This window comes from Chelmon rostratus, chromosome 24, assembly GCF_017976325.1.
Source record: "Chelmon rostratus isolate fCheRos1 chromosome 24, fCheRos1.pri, whole genome shotgun sequence".
In the NCBI taxonomy this organism is placed as follows: Eukaryota; Metazoa; Chordata; class Actinopteri; order Chaetodontiformes; family Chaetodontidae; genus Chelmon; species Chelmon rostratus.
In genome coordinates, this window is record NC_055681.1 from 1687650 (window position 1) to 1710355 (window position 22706).

At 50.2% G+C, this 22706-nt stretch overlaps 1 protein-coding gene across 3 annotated transcripts; it reads right to left on the minus strand.

The window, feature by feature from the left end:
- Positions 1-35: 35 nt before the first annotated feature.
- Positions 36-22186, minus strand: tmem198b (transmembrane protein 198b). Of its 3 annotated transcripts, none has more exons than XM_041965834.1 (5): positions 21828-22186; positions 4151-4434; positions 3484-4065; positions 2531-2721; positions 36-2366 (listed from the first exon to the last, which is right to left on the minus strand). In XM_041965834.1, exons 2-5 carry the CDS (start codon positions 4305-4307, stop codon positions 2214-2216), a joined length of 1083 nt encoding a protein of 360 aa, XP_041821768.1. In that variant the 5' UTR covers positions 4308-4434; positions 21828-22186; the 3' UTR covers positions 36-2213. The 3 variants fall into 3 exon arrangements, with proteins under 3 accessions (XP_041821768.1, XP_041821771.1, XP_041821770.1); XM_041965837.1 differs by lacking the exon at positions 21828-22186 and adding an exon at positions 11598-11633; XM_041965836.1 differs by lacking the exon at positions 21828-22186 and adding an exon at positions 10969-11087.
- Positions 22187-22706: the final 520 nt, after the last annotated feature.

Consider the following 22706-nt stretch of genomic DNA (forward strand, 5'->3'; position numbering starts at 1 on the left):
CGTCCTTGAGTTAAAAGACGGCTCGCACACGCTGATCGTTTACAGGCCCGGAGGAACACATGCTTTAATAATCATAGTCATAATTCAGTTGTTGAAAAAATAAAAGCATGGAGTTACTGGCCTACAGTGATGACACTGCACTCTCCTTTACAGAACGGCTGGAGAAATAAATAAATCAGCAAATAAATACATCCCACCGGAAAAGAACAATTAAATCAGACTCCTAAGAAATGAAACTTGAAATGATGAAAAGAAGAAAACAAAGTTAGTAAGTGCTGCGTTTTATGTACAGATTTCACATCGATGCAGGTGGGAGGGGTGGAGGGTGGGAGGGAGGCGGAGGAGGAGCCTCGCAGGGCGGGGCGGGGACGCATGCATTTTCCGTTTCCCCGCAGATGAATAAAAACGCACCCCACGTTTGCTTTTCCTTCAAAAAAAAGCTAAAGACGTTATTCACATTTTCACTGGTGACAGAAACGTTCTGCTGTCCCGAATAAAGAAAATCAATGCACATCATGGAAGGAGCTGTTGGTCTAAGTACAAGTTGGTATGGCAACGAGTCCGAGTCAGTCGTCCTCTGAGCCGTAGTCACACTGGCATCCCAGCATCGCCGTCACGGACAGATTTCAGCTCTCGCAGGTCAGAAAAGGCGTGTAAGTGTTGCGCTTAGTTTTTAAATTCATCAAAAGATGTTTTTGGACAAACCTGTGGACCGAGAGTCTGAGCTCCAAGGCTGGAAGTCTCAAAACTTCCACTTTTCACGACTATTTTGAAGTTAGAGTTGAAGTTTTGAAGTCAAACGAAACCAAAAGGACAAGTGATGGTTTTTGCCTTTTTCAAAATAAGAGTAAATGCTCTTCTGAAATGCTCAGTCGTATTTTCTCTGACAGATTTTCTTGAATTCCAGTTAGAATTTGGATGGAAACACGGTTTACGACCAAATTCAGATGAGAAGCTGCTGGACGGCTTTACGGCACTGCCGGCGCCAGTGAGGAAATGCTAAACAATGGCAGAAACATATCTTTCAGTTACTCTTATGGAATTCACTACTTTGCGTTAATAATCTCTCAGTTTGCTCCGGAGGGATGAAATTCGGCTTTTCCTGTTGTGTGAAGTCTCAGATGAGCTGCCAGTGTAAATACGGCTTTCCTGCTGTCAGCTAAAATCAAATCCTCCTCATATATCCAGGCAACTGTGAAGACAACAAACCAACTCCAGTATTGTTTTACCCTGCTTGCTGTAGCTCCATGGCTACCCCCTTTCATAAAATCCTTCTGTGATCACATTTAACACAAAAACACGCCATCCATAGGAGATCTGCCAGTAACCCCCCTCCTGTTGCTGAATGGCACAGTCCACGGAGGGGCAAGGCACCCGTTAAAAACAGATTCCCCGGCCGTCGGAGAGCAGTTTGACGCCTGAAGAGGTGTATCGTCCAGCACCAAGGGTGACGAAGGGTTTCATCCCTTAAAAAATAACATTAAAGAAGTCTCAGCGATTCAAGGACAACTGTGGAGTCCAGATGGCACAGAGAGCAAAAGATCCCGGTTTGCATGTAAGGGCCTTTACTTCCCTTTACAGATGATCTTTGTTGGACTTTTAAGAAGCCTCGAGGCTGAGGAACCTGCTTCTGCAGCATCGGATGAAAAACATCAACAGCAGTAGAAACAGCACGCTGAACATGGGCGGAGTTGTATTCTGATCTTTCATACAATGCCTGTGTTTGAACCTGAGGCGGGTTTGCGCTGAAACTGCGATCCCTGATGGGTTTGACTTGAGACGGTGACTTACAGGCCGGGGCTGGGTACGGCGGGTTGTTCCAGGTTTCCACGTCAACCGTTGAGATTGTAGCTGCGGTTTGTGTCTGTGTAAGTGCGTGCATGCGTTTGTGCATTAGAATCTACTGAAAGACAGTGAAAAGAGGTCAACCAAACCTCTGCACCACACTGATGGCTCCAGCAGGGAGAGCTTTATGATCCCAAATTTACTTCGTAAAGGGTTAAACATATTTTGCATTTTGGGTAAATCCAGCCCTAAATATAATTTCATCCTCTTAGGGGTGTGGCTAAACCCAGATAATGTTTGAATCTCTGCATTGAAACCCAGTGATGGTTTGTTCTAGCACAGGTGTGATTACACCCAGGTGGGTAGTGATTGTAGAGTCATGTATCTCCCTGGTGAAGGGTTGTGTTCAGGCCTCTGGGAGGGGGGAGTCAGACCCGCAGTGAAGGTCCTGCAGCTCCGGTGAGGGGCGTCGTGGAGCCGCAGTCGTAGCCCACATCCACCGCGGCGTGGGGTCCGCTGACCAGCCGGCTCGGGAAGGGCTGCGCCTGCACCTGCCGGTCTCGGAAACTCTGGATGTAGCTCTGGAGGGGACAGAGAGACATTGGTTGTAACAACAATTCAAAATAAAACGAGCAAACACCGCAGGAAGCAACGAAAAAGGTGAACAATACAGAAAACACAAAAGAGATGACAAATTAAGCAAATACAAAAACGGATGACAGAGAATCGGATGATGGATCTTCACCGGCGAGAGGACGTCTGTGTCATAGCGGCGGATAGGATTGGGTTTGCGGCGGTAGGCGGGCTCAGCGTGAAGTTGCTTGACCTGGTGGTGGTGGGAGGTGGAGCCGTGCTTCTTCTTCTTCTTGCGGTAGCGGTCGTCCCGCTGGCGAATCCGCATCACCTGCATCCTCCTCTGCTGCCGACTGATGATTACTGAGGAGGGCAGAAGGAGGTGGATGAGGAGAAGCTTGTAGTGCGCCAAAGCTTAAGACAGAAGCAAGCTAGTGTATGCTAGTTGACTTGTAGATGTTTTAGGTGTGGGTGGAGCTTCTTTCATTAATAGAAACAGTAGTTCTAATAATAACCACAAAACAACAAGACTGGTTCATCAGGGTATGAATTTGTGGGGTTCCATGATGGTGCCTTGAGGAGCTCCTCTGCAGCTGGTTTATGAATCTAAACACTTTTAAGGAGAATCCTCAGGGGACCTTTGCTCAGGAACACTTCAGTAACATCGAAGATCACATTAAGCATTGATTTGGTGAATTGTAGATCAAACTTTGTTGGGTTAACCTATATCGGCATCTTTTGACTCTTAAAACCACTGAAAATGTCAAGAAATCGTGCATTTTCAGCGTTGACTGTTAAGACAGAGATAGTCCAGTTTACCACAACATGCCAGAGGACCCACAAATCCCATCAGCCATCACTACAAAGAGAAAATAGCAGCCAGAGTTTTAGCATAATTGTTGCAGCGAGGAAGACTTTTTCAATGCTTCTCAAACAGAACAGTTTCATTGAAGTGGTGGAAACAGCAGTCACGTGACCCTTGATAAGAAGAATAAAGGGAATGACTTCACTTCTCTTCCCTCAACCTGTCACAGACTCCTCTAGTCAGCTATTTGAAGCAGAAATACTATTAGTTTATATCGGCTGAACGCACCACAAAAAAACACCACAGCCAGTTTTCCTCACCCTTGGTGTGGGAGTATCCCTCAGCAGTCACTTTCCACTGGACCATGACTCCCAGGAGGGTGAGGGCAGGCCACACCCCGAGCACCACCCACGTCAGCCAGCACACAGGCTTGCCAGGCACTGCTTTCATCCGCTCGTACACGTACAGCACGAGGGCAAAGAGCTCCACGAAGTAGTCCAACGCCACAGTGATGACGGCTGCACCGAACACCGCTGTGGACAGCGTGGTAAAGAGGCGCTGCCACTGGAGGGTGAGCACGGCGAACAGCATGCCCAGGCCAAGCAGCACGCCCAGGGGCACCCAGACGGAGCGCGGCGGGCTGTCGGAAAGCTCCTCCATGCCCACCAGGGTGGCCACGGCCACCAGCAGACCCAGCAGCAGGCCCACCATAAACAGGCCCACGCTGCGAACCAGCATGGTGACCAGGCCGCAGAGCGTGCCGATGCCGAGGCCGATCCCCACCGAGGCCTCCACGCTCAGCTGGGTGTCCAGAACGCGCTCCTTGTAGCAGAGCATGAAGATAACGATGGAGCCAAACATCAGGCCTGTCAAGAACATCACAGCTTTGAAGCAGCGATAGCCTGAAATAAGAGGAAAAACAAAACGTTGTTGACCGGGCTGTGACTTAATGACTAACTCAGAGCAGCGTTCAATTTTCTGACTCACCAAAGAAGCAGTAGATGATGCCGAAGAGACAGCACATGGAGCAGACGACAGAGGGAACCACCTTGTAGCGGCCGCCGGCCTCCTCGCAGCCATCCAGTCGCTCGGGGCTCAGGTCCTGGTCCGGCTGGGCCAGCAGCGTCTCCAGGGTGGTCGACATGGCGAACGGGAGGAGAGCGAAGGACGGAGAGAGGAGGTGGACAGGAGAGACGGAGGAGGAGAGGCGATCAGGTGGGAGGCGAGGAACAGGGGAGGCTAGGGAGCACCGCCCAGCCGCATGGTTTCACCTGTGGGTGGAGGGCAGCAGAGAAGAAGAAAGGGTTAGACTCACCTCCATCAAAACACTTCCTGTTGTTTTCACTGTGCGGTAATCAACTGGAGTTAATAACGACATTAAAACTGAAGAGTGGTGCATTCAAGACACTGCAAAAACCAAACCACCTAGCTTCACACAACCTTTATATAACACAAGAACAATAACGAATTTCCAGTGATGGGAATGCGGTGAGGCAGACCTCTCTCCAATCCAGGACGAAGAGGAGTCCTTGAATGCACCACCATTACATTCTCATAAGGTTTGATGGTTCTCATTAACAATACTGAACTGAACTTAAAATCTCTGCATGTTGACTTTCAGGAAAAACACTGTGTCTGGATGGTGGATTCAAATTCAAACCACGAAAAAACCGCCAGCGCAATCCAAAGGTTCAGCAGCACTGCCAGCAGCCCAAACCTCCGTTACACTGTTAATAAAGTGGCTTCAAATCTGCAGCCGTGTAAAACAGATTTCGCTCTGCGTCCACACACGCAGAGTTTGGCATCCCTCGACGGGAAAAGGCGGATAATAATAGCTCGGACGACAGCGGGTGCTCGAGCCGGGGCGGACGAGGCCGATCAAACCCTCTCGCCCTCGCTGTGTTTGATCAGGAGCCATTTAAAGGGAAGCGACGACCTTCGGACCACTCGAGCACAAAACAAACACAATTCTGCTCTCGGTAAATACCATCCTGCATCAATCATTCTGTCATTCAGGCGAGGTGTATCTCATCTGAAGTATGTATGTCTGGTAGATGCTCTGAAGCGGGGTTCTTCCCTCTATTATCAGGCGCTGTTACTACTGCATTCAGATTTTAGCGCTACTTCTACCTCAGTCTTCCCTGATTTGAGTATATTTGCATTTTCAACCTCATGTCCTGTTGTCTCCTTCCCTGCTGCCTTTTCCTTGTTTGCCCTTCTCAATGAGGATGCATCATCTGCAACTATGATCCATGCAGCGATGCATCCACAGCTCTGTGCTCCACTCATCCTGCAGTGTTTAAGTGTCTTTATCTGCGTCCATGACATGCAGTTTCTCACTGATTCTACAGTTCCCACGTTGCCTCAGCCCTCACGCTGTAGAAGCCCTTCCTCTCCTTTTGTGTCCTTCCCTGCAACCTCATCTGTATTCCAGTGTTGTCCTTCGTTAACAGCACTTGGTAAATAAATATGCCTCGACTTTCCCGCTCTTCCTGCCCGCCCTCGTCTGTTTCCGTGTGTTTTTCCAGCATCTGCCTGTGTACACCTGTCAGACACCTGCAGCGGCACGGCGACTCCTGACATCCCCGATCAATCTCACCTCGACTTTCACCTCGTTTCCTGCTGCCTTCGTCGGTCGGATCTCTCTGCTTCCTCCCTCACATCCCTGCTAACAGCCCACCGGTCTGTTTCACTCAGTACACCTTCACACTAAGAAAAGGCTTTGTGCTGCATCACATAAAGAAATGTCGGTATGCCGATTTCTTCTCAGATGCACTCTTCATGGATGCACACTTTCATCCAGGTTGTTAGTTATTGATTGACAGTACAGAATATTCTACAATACACAAAAAACTAGTGTGGCGCCATGTTTGATTCAAACACCCGTCAAATTCAAAACAAATATTCATGCTTCGTGTTTCTGCAGTGAGCTAAAAGTGATGAGAGACGAAACCCCCCCCCCCCATGCCTCCTCCATCCTCCCCCTCCGGCTGTTTTGGTTCTCTTCGTCTCTGGGTGACTTCAGTCCGACTGTGGAAGGTTTCTGGGTCAGAGGCGCTTATGCAACTGCTGTCTGGCGAACTTCATGAGCTCCCCCTTCCCTCCGTCTCTGCTCCCCTCTCACATCCTTCTCCTCCGTCACCCGACCCGACCTGCTCCTTGCTGCTCACCTGACTCAGATTCCCGTCCTCCTCTCCGTCACCTTCGTGACTGACTTTCCTCCCTGTGCCTCCACCTAATTACCTCCCTGCGGGCTGAGTCACGGAGAGGTGGATAATGATCTGTTTGTGTCAGGTATGGAGGTTGGAACTTGTCTGGCATGTTTGACAACGTTCGAGGAAAGCAGACAAAGTGTCGAGTGCTAAAGCCTTATCCTGGCAAGCTAACGCTGCTCCGTATTTGACCTTTAACCTCTCTCTGTTTGTTCTGGCACAAGTTTCTCCACCGGCAAAACAATTCCAACTCCGTCTTTCCGAGAGTTTAAATGAGAAGCGTGTGTGTGTGTGTGTGTTATCTACAACATCAGGTCATGGTTAGCTTAGCTTAGCTTAGCATGTAGACTGCAAGAAGGGAGGAAACAGCTACCAGCTGCCCGTCCATGCACCCACCTCCTCCATATGTCGACTCTCTTGATCTCTCACCTGTTTTCTTTCTGAATAATAATAATCTTTGCAAATGAATTCATGAGCTCGCCCCGTCTGCACCACCCACACCAGAATCTACGACAGGATCTACTCCCTCACCCTCAGGACCGGCATCAGTTTCCGGATCCCAGGCTAACGTTAGGGCCGACTGCAGTGCAGCAGCTCATCATCAGACCAGAGCCTGCCTGCGAAGCCATGCGGAAGGAGCACTGGAAGGAGAAACGCAGCACTGTTGAGATCTCCACCTTGATTAACACATCGTGGAGATCTTGGCATCAAACCGGCTGCCTTCAAGAGGTAAAGTGGATGCATCTGACAGTCCGCTGCCAAAAAAAGACATCCCATCTACGGCCATGTGCGAAGGAGTGGCCACCCACGAAAACCCCGGACCTCCTCGTCCTCTTCTGCCACCATGAGTTCATCTTTCTGAGTTTAGCAGGAAGTCGGACCGCATTGTGACGCTTGGCATTAAAATGTGCATTTGCAGCAAAGATATTAATTGTTTTAAAGCTCCACAGACAAAAGGAGGCATAATGAACAATTTCATCCTTGCTGAGGACAAATGACTGTTTTGTGTTTGCTGCTGTGTGTGTGTGTGTGTGTGTGTGAGTTAGAGGGAAATGCATTAGCATTTGAATAGAGCCATAATAGCTGCAGTCAGTAGGAAGAGACTGATTAATAGTGCAATAAAGCCCCAAAAATGTCTTTAGAACAAACTCATACACACTCACAATGCTCAAATACACACAGATACACACACTCACCACACACACACACACACACACACACACACACACACAACGTCTGTCTACATTTTCATCTCCATTTTCATCTGAACATGTCATATTAATAATCATCTTTTGGTGGAGGATTAGCAGGTTGCTGCAGAGTGACCCTGTGTGTGTGTGTGTGTGTGTGTGTGTGTGTGTGTGTGTGAGCATTAAGCCGTTTTGTACTGCAGATCAAAACGTGCAGTTTTTATGTTTGCAGCAGGATCATCCTCTGTGGGGGAAAAAAAAAAGCTCAGAGAGGAAATAAACAACAGAGGACGTTCTTCTTCTTCTTCTGCTGTCTGAATGAGCAGCAGCGACAACAACAACGCGGCTCTCCTCCGCCCGCCCTGCTTCCTGTCTGTTGCCATGACGACGGAGGGATGCTGACAGGCAGCCGGCAGCGGGCCCTGGTCCAAAGCCTGACCAATGGAGGAGCAGCTTCAACCCCCATAGCAACAGAATGGGAGCCAATCAGTGGCCCCATCTGCTCCCTCTGAACGTGCTCGTCACAGTGTGTGTGTGTGTGTGTGTGTGTGTGTGTGTGTCAGTGTTATAAAAGCAGGTTCTGCTACTACAGAAACCCTCTTCAATTATAAATAGAACATTCTATTGTTAATGTTTTAAAACACACACACGCACGCACACACACACACGCACGCACACACACACACACACACACACACACACACCATCAATGCGTCACATCAGCTTGTTCTCAAAAACACTTAAGGAACAAAAATAATCTCGTTTTTAACTATTATTTAACTCAATAAACTCATTAGGATGTCATTTACTCTAAAAGACGTGAATAATTCTGACACATGCTGACGAGTGTCCAGAGTGATGCCTTCAAAGTGTGTTTATGAACGGACGAAAAGGAGGAAAATCTTAAATTTGAGATGCGATAACTCGTAAATGCAATTCTGGATAACGTGTGAATGACTCGAGTGGATTATCATTGATTAACTGACCATGAACAGATCATTTAACAAAGCTTTAACTGGCTGGAAAATCCCGATTATTGGAGAGAAACGAGGTCCTGGTGTCCTGCTTCGGGGGAATTAACCCGAAACACAAACACGCTGCTCAACTAAATAATTAACAATCAAATAAAATGTCAGCTCGGTCTGATTCAGTCCACGCAGGGACAGGATGTCCTGAGACGTCCTCCTCTGCAGTCTGTCTCTCAGCCGCAAATAACCTGAAATGCTAAACTTAGCTGCAGCTGATCGTCTGAACACAAAGAGCCTCCAGGTAACTAAACGGTTTTTTGTGACCTTTGTGGTCGCACAGACTGATTGGCTGCGCAAACAGACGCTGACGTGGGAAAACAAGGATGCGCGGTTCGACGCGGTTCAAGCGGTTTGTGGATCAGTCGATAAGACCCAGACATACTGACACAGATGTGCAGCCACTTCCACTGCTGACATCATCGGCGTGAACGGACAAAACCGACGAAGCCTTTTCATGGATAAACAAAACAGTCTGTTAACACACAGACTCGCTGAGAACCACATGCTGGATCAGGTCTGACCTCAAGTCCACATTCCAGCTCAGCTCCTTTTCTGAAGAATCACTGAAGCATCTGTGGGATTAAAAAGTTTGGTGACTTTTATCAAGTTCCCACATCACACATCACAAACACACACTCTCAGCTGGACCTGATGCTAACACGCTAATGATCCTCCCAAGTCGGAAAAGGTCCTCTGCAGGATCCATGAAGGATGATCTTCTATCCAGACTTTAATACGTGCACTTTCTGCTGCTGTTATTAGTCTCAGAAGATTAAAAAATAATTTTGTTTGCACTGTGGAACAGAGGCAGAGGAGGGAGACGTGATTCATTTTGCCTTCATGCATGTTAATGAGCTCCGTCCCAGACAGAGGACGTGTGCAGAGGTAAAACTGGGATGAAAGAAGCGTTTTCGTAGCACAATCAACGCTTCACTTGACTTCGGTCTTTGTTCTGTTTCACCCAAACTGAGCTCAGCTTCACTGAGTGCGTTTCATATCATTGTGTGGGTCACCTGGAGGACCTCTGAGCGCCACCTTCTGTCTCTTCATCATTTTCTCGACACGTTTCCGCGCCTCTGCTCAGCACACAGAGGCCTGTGTGGGTTTCATAACCCCGTGACTCACCAAATCTGTTCGTGATGCGTTTATTTTTAAATATTTTGCTGTTTGTCTCTTCTGTCTGGTGATGAAAGCCTCTCTGCGGTTCACAAACCAGCAGAGGAAACATGTTCATGGCACACACATGCTGCATTTCCTGCACCGCTGACCGGCAGCATCACCTGCAGCGTCCAGCAGAACCTCAGCCAGAAACCGGCCTCATGCTGCACAGCTGCGATCTTTAATGCACTAATAAAAGACTGCAGAACATATGAAGATGCATTTGTCAGCAGTGTGTATTTTGTGTATTTTCCACCACGTTTCATCTCTTTTTACTCGACATTTATCGGCCGCAGCTCCTCGTTTAGATTCAACATTAGAAACTCACTAAAAACATCACTAAAGCATATTTCACTTTTAATCCTGATTTGACGTTTGTAAAAGGCCAATTTAGCACATTAACACTTCAAGTATATCCAAGTATTACTCAAGGGCGACTTGAGTACACTTCAGTACACTTCAGCACAAAGTGCACTTAGTTCACTGTTCAACCATCAACTGGAGGACACGTTCTACTGTGGACGTTCCTGAAGAACAACAGCTCTCGCACCAGACCGTCTGCACCGTGCAACAAGTGTCTCGAGTGTCGATGTGTCACGCAGCAGATTTCTCCAACGCAAACAGCGTGAGCGTGTGTGTCGCAGTCGTGACTGACGCTGAGGCGTTGGCGGCGGCGGCGGCAGACGTCAGCATGACTGTTCCTGCACCAATCAGAACCCTGGAACTGCTGCGGACACCACGTTCCTCAAATGAGACCAGGCTGAAAGTCTTATTAGAGCACACACAGGTGCACGTTTGTCCGCCGTCCTCTGCAGCGGCCCACTATTCATGAGTAACGAGCCCAGTGAAATTCCAGCATTATCGAATTTGAAAAAGCAATTAGTTACATCGGTGGTACTCGAGTATTCAAGGTGTCTGCCAAGCATCAAAGTAAATGTGAGAACAATGCTCCTCATTATGAAATCAACCTCAAAATATGGCTGATTTCTTGTTGAAATCATAAGAAACTGCAGCATTTATACCGTTAATAACCCGGAAACACGAGACATTCAGAGTCACATTTCACACACGGTGTGCCACAAACAAACTCTGAGAGCGTGTGAGCTGGAGACAGAGCGATAAAACGAGGGGAGAGGAACAAAGACGGAAAAAGAGAAACCGCCGGTGGCCTTCCCACCGCGCTGGGTTGCGTAACCGCCTCGTAATGCATTACTCACTGTGCTCCAGCTCCTTTCCAAATCACTTTGCACTGGCAACGATTCACAAAGCGTTTCTGCACCGCGGCAACGTGGGAAACTCAAAACTGGACTGCTGCTTCACTGAGTGCCAGCCGCTTCCCTTCATCTGACGTGACGATAGACTGAACATCTTTGAGACATCTGAAGACACCACCCTCCCCTCCATGAAGCAGTGGCGGACATTTATCCCCACTCTGTGATCATTTATGGGCCGAACAATTAATCAAGAAACTTATCAGCCAGCTAATCAATGATGAGAAGGACTGAGGCTCAAACACCTGAACGACAAATCAAGTTAAATCCTGGCATTCATTCACAATAACTGAGCCCTAAACCGAAGAAACGGTTCATTTTATGTAAAAATACTTCAAATAACATGATAATAATAATAATTTAAGAATTAAAGATGCTCGACAACAAACAAAACTGATCAAACGTGTGAAGAAATCTCTCTGGATTCATCGATTCCGGCAACAGAAACACGTAAAATAATCAGAAACTTCCACTGAAAGCTGATTATCTGAAACATGGAGCCACACAGTTTCCCCCACAGTCTGATCTTAAGCCATGAAACAGAGCAGAAATCTGCTGCTGTCTCCATCACTGACCTGAGAGCCCTGCATCACGTCCTCATCCTCACCCTCGCCGTGTCTCCACGGCGGCAGATCGACGAGGGAATGAGCCAGAACGCGCGGCGCAGGCAGACCTGTGTCCGAGGTGACAGGCTGCCAGAAACAGGCCTGCTCATGACGAGCGGGGGGGAAGGACAGAGTGTGTCACCGGTTTCCATGCCGATAACCTGGCACGTCCACCAGCGTCCCTCTGCACATGCCGATCAATAGAGGCCGCGGTGGAAACGTGACCGCGTGCGGGGGAGGTCGTGGCCGCCGGCAGCGGCATCAGTGCACGTATGACGAACGGTGTCATCACGTGTCCCGGACAGACAAGAGGCAGGTCAGACAAGACAGGACTGATCCAAGAACAGCAGCTTCCGCTTTCCAGGGAATGCTGCGTATTCCCAAAGGGAATCTGGTTAGCTTAGCTTAGCTTATTTTAGCAGCAGACAGGAGAGCCTGGCTCCATCCAAAGGTAACAAAATCCACCTGCCAGCACCTTCAGTGGTTTAATGCATGCAGAAAATACACAGCAACAAAGGCTAGCTGTTTTCAAACTTTATGCTAAGCTAAGCTAACTGATTTACTGCTCTGCTGTAGAAAGGTGAGTAAGGGACACACAGTGCAGTTTGTACACACTGCTGACACTCTGAAATCTTCAGAAACTGAACTGAAAACAGCATTTTTGTCATTTTCTTCTTCATGAGTAAAAATATATTTTTTTTAATGATGACTCTTTTTGTTCATCTTTTTGGTCCAGCTTTAAATAAATGTTGATTTTCCTCACAGAGTTTCATCTCGAGCTGTGACAGTGAGGAAGCTTCTTTGTGCTGGTCTGACTCTCAGCAACAAGAACTGAACAAAAACCTAACTTTCTATTCAATGAGCCCCAGAAAGTTCTTCACTGGAAGGAGGCGACTCACAGGTGACTCAACAGAACGCCGTTGCGTGACTTGTGCCGGCGGTTCTCACCCACAAACACCCGCACGGCTCGGGGAGATGAGGCACGACCGCCGGCGGCGGCGGGCCGAGGCGTTCTCACACCTCCTCAGACGCTCGCAGAGCAGGTTGCATAAGGCTGAGAGCGAATGGCTGCTCCCGTTATAAAAGCATGTGGAGCTGCTGTCGTCTGCTCTGATTGGACAGAATGTGCTGATGGGGAACGGGAGAGAAGAGGAGGAAGAGGAGGAGGAGGAGGAGGAGGAGGAAGACACTGAGGTCTTTGTTTTCATTCTCACAGAATGCTGAGAGGGCAGCATCGAACATGCGCCCCCAGACAAACTATTTTCACCTGTAAAACGTCAAAAAATAAAGCTCAAGTTTTAATACTTTGATACTTTTTCAACTCGTGTTTAAAACGACACGATTTGCATTAATTAGACCTCACCAACGCCGTGAAATGCCAGATCTGCAACCCGAGGCTGCACAGACAAAAGAAAAAATGATGCTATTCAGAGTGCCGAGGGCTGTTTTTGTCTGCTGAGAGAGAGAGTTGTGTTAGTACTGTGCTGAGGTTTAGTCAAGCCAGACTTAAGAGACGAAACGTTCAAGTTTAAGCTTCTGAAAATCCTGGCAGTGTGATGCAAAGCTGCACAGCTTGAATATATCGGCACACGGAGCCTCGGTGCTGACAGGAAGTGCTCAAACGTTGAGTCCTGACTCGACTTTTTAATGCAAGAGTTGCACAAGAAAGTTAAACCTGGCTCAAGTTTTGCTGCGATCAATGCAGCATCATCCAGCAACGCCGCGTCAGCGTGCAGCCTGACAAACCTGAAGCAGCTGAGGCCGACATCCTGGCTTCCAGTGTCTGGGCTGAGTCAAGCTTCAGAGGCACGGCATCCTACGTTTCCCATGATGCAACTCAACACGCCGTTCCATTGGAGCATCATATCAGAGTGAACTGAGTGCGTCCTTACATAACAGACACCCTCCTACAATAAAGGCGTCTGTTGCTCTCAGCGTCTTAATCCTGCAGCTCAGCGTGACCGAACGGCCCCCGAACAGCTCGCTGTTCTCCCCGGCCGCCGCCGCCGGCGGCCTGAGGGAGCCGCTCCAGAATATCAATGATGTTTGTTCCCGTGGAGGAGAAACTGAACTCAGGGTCACAGCTGATCCTGAATCTGTTCAACACTCAGCACACACTAAACTTCTACAAAGAATTCAGCTTCCTGTTAATTTTTAATGTGTTTCACTTGTTTAATCAAGTTTGTGACTTAATTAACTGTGAAGCCTGGCGTTCCACACAGCGAGGCACGCAGCTCATCGATTACACACTGCAGGTGATTGGCTGACATCCACTTTCAGGTATCGAACGGTGCTTCCTGTTTAACCTCCAGTTCTTAACACTGATTCATTTCAGTTGATGGCGTCCGTGCAGCAGCAGCATGTTGAATTGTTCATTTTATCCACATTATGTGTCAGAAACCAACCAGCTCGGGTCATGACAGCACAAATGAAGCCGATCAATGTCTGCAATAATTAATTGCACTTGCGCACACGTGCTTGAACAACCCGTGATCCTCGCCGCTCGGCCTTACACGCCACCTCGGCACGTGTGGCCGCGGTGGTCGATGCCCCTCGCGGCGTTTCCACCGTGAGGAGCTGCGATCGGTGGCTGCCGTCAAGCCAATTATCTGCAGCGTCGGTGCCTCAGCGTAACGAACCGGCGAGCAGCTCAAGCTAATGTGATCTAACTTCCGTTCTTCCACGTGACAGAGTCTGCGTTGACCTGCTGACATTTACCTCTAAACGCTTCAGTATTCATGTAAACGATGACACTTTCAATCTGAATGCATAGATGTGAGCCGGATTTCTGCACAAGCTAGTCCAGGATCCTGAAGCAGGACTGAGCAACAGTTTTCAGAAGAGTCCAGACTCTCCTGGGGCTGCTCAGTCCGCCTCCCTGCACCTGTCAGCTCCGACACTCTGAACAAACATCTGGCCTTCAGCCGCCTGCAGGCCTCAGCCCGCCGTCTGAGGCCCAGCGCTAATTAGCCCAGATTGGTGAGCCTATCATCACTGCTGGACCCTGAACGCCTCGTGGCAAACTCTGACATGAACGCCACGCTTGGAAACACGGTAGAAATGCAACAGCTGAAGCTTTTCATTCAGGTCAAAGCGCATCTGTGACTGATGCTGCAGGCTGCCGGACATGAATGCAACAAATTAAAATGCAAAAAGCTGCAACGATTCATTGATGAGTCGACTGAAAGAGAATTAATCACCAACTGTTTTGATAATTGATTGTCATTTTTCAGCCACCTGGAGCAGCAGGTGGGAGATTTTTCCCACCCAGAGCAAAGCATGAACATCATGGATCTCAACATACCTAAATTTACCCAGAATGCATCAGACAATGACACACACAGACCTGTCCAGAAACAGGCGTTGTGCGATCAGGCCCAGAATCATTCGCTGGTTATTCTGTAGCTAAACAGGACAAACTATGATGAAGCTGCAGCAGCCGGAGAATGAACTGTGCCTTCAATGCATCACGGCGGGAGGGGGTGAGGGACGAGGAGGGGAGTCAGGGGGGGTGAGGGAGGATGCGAGCAGCACCGTGCTGGAGACGCTGACCCAAGAGCGCAGCCTGAGCGACGTGTTGTGGCATCTTCCTCCCCCCCCCGGCGGGCTCGGAGCTCGGGGCCGCACCGCCTGACCGCGCTGATAAGACGGAGGGCGACACAGTGAATACACAGAGAGCTCACAGAGGCAGCCGGAGGTCTGCAGGGTGTTTATCAGCACTGTCCCACAACTTCAGCCTGGAAACCAGGAGTTCTTTCCTTCCACTCGCCTCACTTCACGCTCCACAGTTCCCAGAGTGCCTTGCAACGACCTCCAGGGAGCACTGCTGCGTTTCTGTGGTGGTTGGTATTGTCTGTGCTGTTAATTTGAAGGTCCACTTCCTGTGTTCTGTTGTGTTGGCTGTAACTTTACGTTTTGTTTTCCTGAGGCTCCCTTCCCCCCCCGATGCGTCGAGGAGTGATTGGGCACACCTGAGTTCACTTCCTGAAATTAGGACGCCTATTTAACCTCTGCGGAGACGCTCCTCGACGCCAGAGTATACTTCCACGTACCGTGGTATCAGTTGGTCTCAAGTCTCTTGTGGTAAAGTACTTGTTGATATCTCGTTAAACCTTTTTGGAGTAATCGTTTGTCTCTTCTCTTTTCGTTCCAGTGCCTCCCATGCCCACACAGCCCAGCACCCTCTGGACCTCTCTGAGTTTGTGTTTGTTTGGACCTCACGCTGCCAGCGACTGTTTGAGTTATTGCCTTTCTTGTGAAAATAAAACTTTTGTTAACCTTCTCCGTTTCCGCTCCTGGGTCTCTCTCTGCACCCGCCGTCACAGAATACTCTGGCCTCGACATGGACCCAGCGGATTCGGACCCCTTTCGAGCGGCGCTCGCCCATCAAGGACTACGTCTCGGCCAGCACGAGGACATGCTGCGGGGAGTAATGGAGGCAGTACAAGGTCTCAGCGTCCAAGTCCGTCACCTCACCGCTTACCTCAGCCGCACGGACACCCGTGGCTCTCCTTCCTCCCCAAGTCCCACACCAGCGCCACCCCCACCGGCAACCGCTGCAGCCCAATCTACCTCTCTGTCTGTCTCTCAGCGTGAGCCGTATGTGCCGGCCCCCGAACCCTTTTCAGGTGAAGTTGGTAATGCTGGGGGGTTTATCTTGCGCTGTTCACTAGTATTTGATCAACAACCCCTTAGTTATCCTTCTGACAGAGCTAAGATAGCTTATACAGTTAATTTGTTACGGGGCAGGGCAGCGCAGTGGGCTACAGCGTTATGGGAACAGCACTCCCCCATTCTCTCGTCTTTCGACAGTTTCTCGAGGGAACTTAGTCGTATTTTTGATCATTCACGACAGGGGCAGGAAACTGCTAAACGCCTATTCTCCTTGGCGCAGGGAGCGAGATCAGTGGCAGATTACTCTATTGACTTCCGTATCGCAGCTTCAGAGAGCGGGTGGGGGGAGTTAGAGCTACGAGGTGTTTTCTTACGGAGTCTTTCTAGTGAGTTAAAGGACGAATTAGCTTCCAGAGATGAACCCGATTCCTTAGAGTCATTAATCTCCCTCGCCATACGCATAGATAACCGCTTGAGAGAAAGACAGAGAGAGAAAGCCCAGACTCGCCTCTCTCATGTTCACGAGCCAGCTTCCCTCGCTCCCCCTTCAGCCAGTGGCGGATCCTCCGGCCACTCCGCTGCTCCCTCCACGTCCTCCTCTCACCCTTCGGAGCCCATGCAGTTGGGTCGGACCCGTCTCCACCCTAGCGAGCGGCAGCGACGTTTCAACCAGCGGCTCTGTATCTACTGTGGCCAGGGAGGTCATTATCTCGCTAACTGCCCTCAGACGCCAAAAGGGCAGGCTCACCCGTGACGGAGAGCGCACTGGTGAGTCAGACATCCCCTAATATCAGCTCTCCCTCCCGCATTACTGTTCCCTCCTGTCTGCTTTGGGGTCGTGAGTCTCTTCCCATAAGAGTTCTGATCGACTCAGGGGCAGACGAGAGTTTCATCCACACCGAACTAGCCACCCAGCTTAAGCTCCCCCTTGAATCCCTCCCGGTGCCCAGAAATGTAACCGCCTTAGACGGCCGACGTATAGCTCAGGTCACTCAACGTACGCTCCCTGTCACGCTCATAATTTCCGGGAATCATAGAGAAGACATCCAATTCTTCGTCATTCCTTCTCCTCAGATCCCCCTGGTGTTGGGCCTCCCCTGGTTGCTTAAACATAACCCCCAGATAGACTGGACTACTGCCAGTATCACCACCTGGAGCCCATTCTGTCATGCCCACTGTCTTCGTTCGGCCAACCCCTTTTCTTCACGTGTTTCTCCACCACCTCCCACGCCCCCTGTCCTTACCTCCGTGCCTCCCGAGTACCATGACCTAGCCCCGGTGTTCAGTAAAGAGTTGGCCCTGTCCCTGCCTCCTCATCGCCCTTACGATTGCTCCATAGACCTCCTCCCTGGTGCCCCTCTCCCTTCGAGTCGCCTGTATAACCTGTCACGCCCCGAAAAGGAAGCCATGGAGACATACATACAGGATTCCCTAGCCTCTGGACTCATCCGCCCCTCCTCCTCTCCGTTAGGGGCAGGCTTCTTTTTCGTTAAAAAGAAGGATGCCTCCCTTCGCCCCTGCATCGATTTCCGTGGACTCAACGACATCACCGTTAAGAACAGGTACTCTCTCCCTCTCATCGACCCCTCCTTTGAACCACTCTGCTCCGCCACCATCTTCTCCAAACTAGATCTCCGTAACGCTTATCACCTCGTCCGGATAAAGGAGGGTGATGAGTGGAAGACAGCTTTCAACACACCGTTAGGTCATTTTGAATATCTTGTCATGCCCTTTGGTCTCACTAACGCCCCCGCAGTCTTCCAGGCTCTCATTAACGATGTCCTCAGAGACATGTTAAATCGGTTTGTTTTCGTTTATTTAGATGACATATTGATTTTCTCTCGAGATTTAGAGGAACATAGGCAGCATGTCAGACTAGTGCTTCAGAGACTTCTTGAGAATAAACTGTATGTTAAAGCGGAGAAGTGCGAATTTCATTCTGACTCAGTGAGCTTCCTAGGCTACATCATCGCCAAGGGTCAGCTAAGACCCGATCCTGCCAAGATCCAAGCTGTCACGGATTGGCCCGTCCCCACCACCCGGAAGGAGCTGCAGAGGTTTCTCGGCTTCGCTAACTTCTACCGCAGATTCATCCGTGACTACAGTAAGGTAGCTCTTCCCCTCACTAGACTTACTTCTGTTAAAATCCCCTTCCTGTGGTCTCCTGATTCCCAACAGGCTTTCGCCCAGCTTAAGGCACTGTTCACCTCCGCCCCAGTGCTCAAACACCCCGATCCCGCCCATCAGTTCGTGGTCGAGGTGGACGCGTCCGACTCCGGTGCTGGTGCCGTCCTTTCCCAGAGAGACCCTCAGACTCACAAACTTCATCCCTGTGCTTTCTTCTCTCGCCGCTTATCCCAGGCCGAGCGGAACTATGACGTCGGGAATCGAGAGTTGCTGGCTGTGGTTTGGGCTCTTCAAGAATGGAGGCACTGGCTGGAGGGTGCTACGGTTCCCTTTTTGATCTGGACTGATCATAAGAACCTCGCCTACTTACGCACCGCTAAGAGGCTGAATCCCCGCCAGGCCAGATGGGCTCTGTTCTTGAGCCGGTTCAACTTCACCCTCTCCTATCGCCCCGGTTCCCGTAACACTAAGCCCGACGCCCTGTCCCGTCTCTTTGCTCCTCCCTTGGACTCGGAACATCAGGATGTCATCCTCCCGCCGGCTTGCATCGTGGGGATGGCTACATGGGAGATCGAATCCCTCGTGCTCAAGGCGCAGAAGCAACAACCGGACCCGGGTTCCGGTCCCCCCGGTCGCAAGTTTGTCCCGGATTCTGTCCGATCGCAAGTCCTCCAGTGGGCTCACTCCTCTAGACTTACCTGTCACCCTGGTTTCAACCGCACTCTTCAGTTCCTCCGCCAGAGTTTTTGGTGGCCCAGGATGTACCGTGACACCCGTGCGTTTATTGCCGCTTGCTCTGTCTGTGCCAGGGGAAAAGCTTCTCATCATCCCCCTGCGGGGTTACTGCACCCCTTGCCCGTCCCAAGCCGCCCATGGTCACACATCGCCGTGGACTTTGTTACTGGTCTTCCTCCATCTGAAGGTAACACTGTCATTCTAACTATTGTCGATCGCTTTTCCAAGTCTGTGCATTATGTTCCCCTGCCTAAACTGCCTTCTGCCCTCGAGACTGCTAGTCTACTCGTGTCTCATGTGTTCAAGCTTCACGGTATTCCCCTCGACGTGGTTTCTGACCGGGGTCCACAGTTCGCTTCCCAGGTGTGGCAGGAGTTCTGTAAGGCGGTGGGGGCCACGGCGAGTCTGTCCTCTGGTTACCATCCCCAGAGTAACGGCCAGACAGAGCGAGCAAACCAACATCTGGAGTCCGCTCTTCGCTGCGTGGCTGCTCATCATCCCGTCTCTTGGAGTACTCACCTGCCTTGGATTGAATATGCCCACAACTCCCTCTCCTGTTCGGCCACAGGTATGTCACCGTTTCAGTGCTGTCTGGGTTATCAACCCCCCTTGTTTCCCGAGCAGGAGACTGCGGTGTCCGTCCCCTCTGTGAAGGAGCACCTCCGGAGGATTAAGGAGGTATGGCAGTCGGCCAAAGCTGCTCTCACTCGCTCCACGGAGAGGAACAGACGGCTGGCCGATGCTCACCGCGTCTCCGCCCCCGAGTACCGACCGGGTCAGCAGGTGTGGTTGTCGTCACGGGATCTTCCGTTGGATGTCGAGTCACGTAAGCTCTCTCCCCGTTTTGTCGGCCCATTCGAGGTGTTGAAGGTCATTAACCCGTCTGCTGTCAGGCTCAAACTACCAGACTCTATGAAGGTCCACCCCACCTTCCATGTTTCTCTGTTGAAGCCGGTGCGTTCCAGCGAGCTCAGCCCGCCGTCCGCCGCCCCGCCTCCCCCCCGCCTCATTGACGGTCACCCCGCCTACACGGTGTCACGGATATTGGATGTCCGTCCACGCGGTCGTGGTTTCCAGTTCTTGGTGGATTGGGAGGGTTACGGCCCGGAAGAGCGTTCCTGGGTCTCCAGGGGGCTCATTCTGGATGACTCTCTCCTTCGGGACTTTTATGCCGCTCACCCGGACAAGCCGGGTAGAACGCCTGGAGGCGTTCGTTGAGGGGGGGGTACTGTGGTGGTTGGTATTGTCTGTGCTGTTAATTTGAAGGTCCACTTCCTGTGTTCTGTTGTGTTGGCTGTAACTTTACGTTTTGTTTTCCTGAGGCTCCCTTCCCCCCCCGATGCGTCGAGGAGTGATTGGGCACACCTGAGTTCACTTCCTGAAATTAGGACGCCTATTTAACCTCTGCGGAGACGCTCCTCGACGCCAGAGTATACTTCCACGTACCGTGGTATCAGTTGGTCTCAAGTCTCTTGTGGTAAAGTACTTGTTGATATCTCGTTAAACCTTTTTGGAGTAATCGTTTGTCTCTTCTCTTTTCGTTCCAGTGCCTCCCATGCCCACACAGCCCAGCACCCTCTGGACCTCTCTGAGTTTGTGTTTGTTTGGACCTCACGCTGCCAGCGACTGTTTGAGTTATTGCCTTTCTTGTGAAAATAAAACTTTTGTTAACCTTCTCCGTTTCCGCTCCTGGGTCTCTCTCTGCACCCGCCGTCACAGTTTCTTCTTGTCTGACGGATTCATCCCTGAATGGATGTGTCAGACGGCAGCTTCAGAAAGAAACCACCTCAGTCTGAAAAAGACACAACTGAGAAAGGTATTATGGGAAATGTAGGATTGAGTGTTTCTGAGATGCATGACATCACCCACTGTTAACGAGGTCATTAGAATAAAAACTTTCTTTCACTTCGAATGAACAAAAGAGAGAAATCAAACTAATTGTGCAGGAAGCAAAAAACACATTAAAAGCCTCATCCAGGTCCTTCAGACTCAGACCAGGTCTCAGACCCAGACCAGGTCTCAGACTCAGACCAGGTCTCACATCTATCAGTGAAAAGGTGCAACTAAATGCGTTCGTCAGTTAGTCTGTTGATCACTGGTTCCACTGGAGCCTGTAAGAGGTCGAAACACCTGGAATAAAGAGGTTTCAAGAAATGTTCTGAGTGACACACCAAAGATATTCAAAGTGGAGTCACAGAAAACAGAAAGAGGCAAATCCTCCAGACGCCACTGATCCCAAATCCAGATTTAAGTGTGTTTCATCAAATTATCCAGACGACTCCAGATTAAACTGAGTTATGAGGAACAACAATCACTGGAGGAGACTTCAATCATCCCTCCTGCAGGGTTTCAGAAAGACATTCAACCTAAACTGGGTTTAAAACTGCTCCTCAGTTAGTCTGAGACCCCTTCAGGGACCCCTGGGACATACTGGTCCCGACACAAACACAGCGTGTCATTGCATCCATCTGCTCTGACTGTGAGCGGATGATCGACCGCGCTGCGGCCATCCGGGTCAGACATCCCCGACCTGAGCATCACACGCAGCCGGCTGACCTCAATTAAAGCCCCGGTGTCCTCCTTCAGGAAGCCTGGCCCCCGCCGCTCCCGCACCGGCATCACATGTCGCGCTTTCATCATGTATGACAGCCGCTGTGTGCGTGTGGGTGCGCGCGCGAGAGAGAGACAAAAGAGACGCACGGTGCGCGTTAACCGGACACTCACCATCATCCCCGGCAGGTCGACGCGCCTCGTCCGCGCTCACATGACGGCAAAAGGAGCCTCCTGAGCCCGAAACACCGACCATCCGCACGGTTTCCTCCCCGACCTGCGTGTACTCCCGTCGGTGTGGAGCGCCGTGTCTCCCCGGCAGCCTGCAGGGCGGTGGGTCCCCGACCTGACTACTCCTCCATGAGGAATAAACACACATAAACCGGGCTGAAAAAAACGATTACTCGGGTTACAAAGAGCAGGAGCGTGTGCGGAGACTGGAAACGAGCCGTCTGAGCATCCAGGCTCCGGTCTGGTTGGATGGATGTTGGACGGATGGATGGATGGGTGGATGGATGGGTGGATGGAGGATACTGAGCCTCGCGGTGCGTCGGGTGAAGAAGGTGGCCCCCGCTGCAAAAAATGACGAGTCCGGACTTGCGTTGACGATGCTGGGAGAAAAATAGATGTCAGGAAATTCCGCAGCGCCTCCTAGAGGCTGACAATTTAACTACACCCCAAACACGTCCGCACTTCATTATTAATTATAATGGAGGGTCTGTTAATGCATCCTCATTAAACACACATCTGTATTTATTAGGCTGATGTTCTGTGTGCAGTGGCAGATGTGAGCACGTTTTCATTTTTTAATTCTATCTCATGTTTTTTTTTCGACTACATTTATTTGCTGGAACTCCTTTTTACTGAACATGATTTTTGTTGATCTCCTTTGAATGAACTCTGCTGTGCTTCTCTGTAAGCGTATAAACTGGAAATAAAATGTCTCCTGAACTTTAAACATCTTCAAAATTCAGCCCTGGAACCACAGTCGGTTTATTACCATGCGGTTTTCACGTGGGAGGAACTTTCCTCGGTTTTTCTGTTCATCGTAAC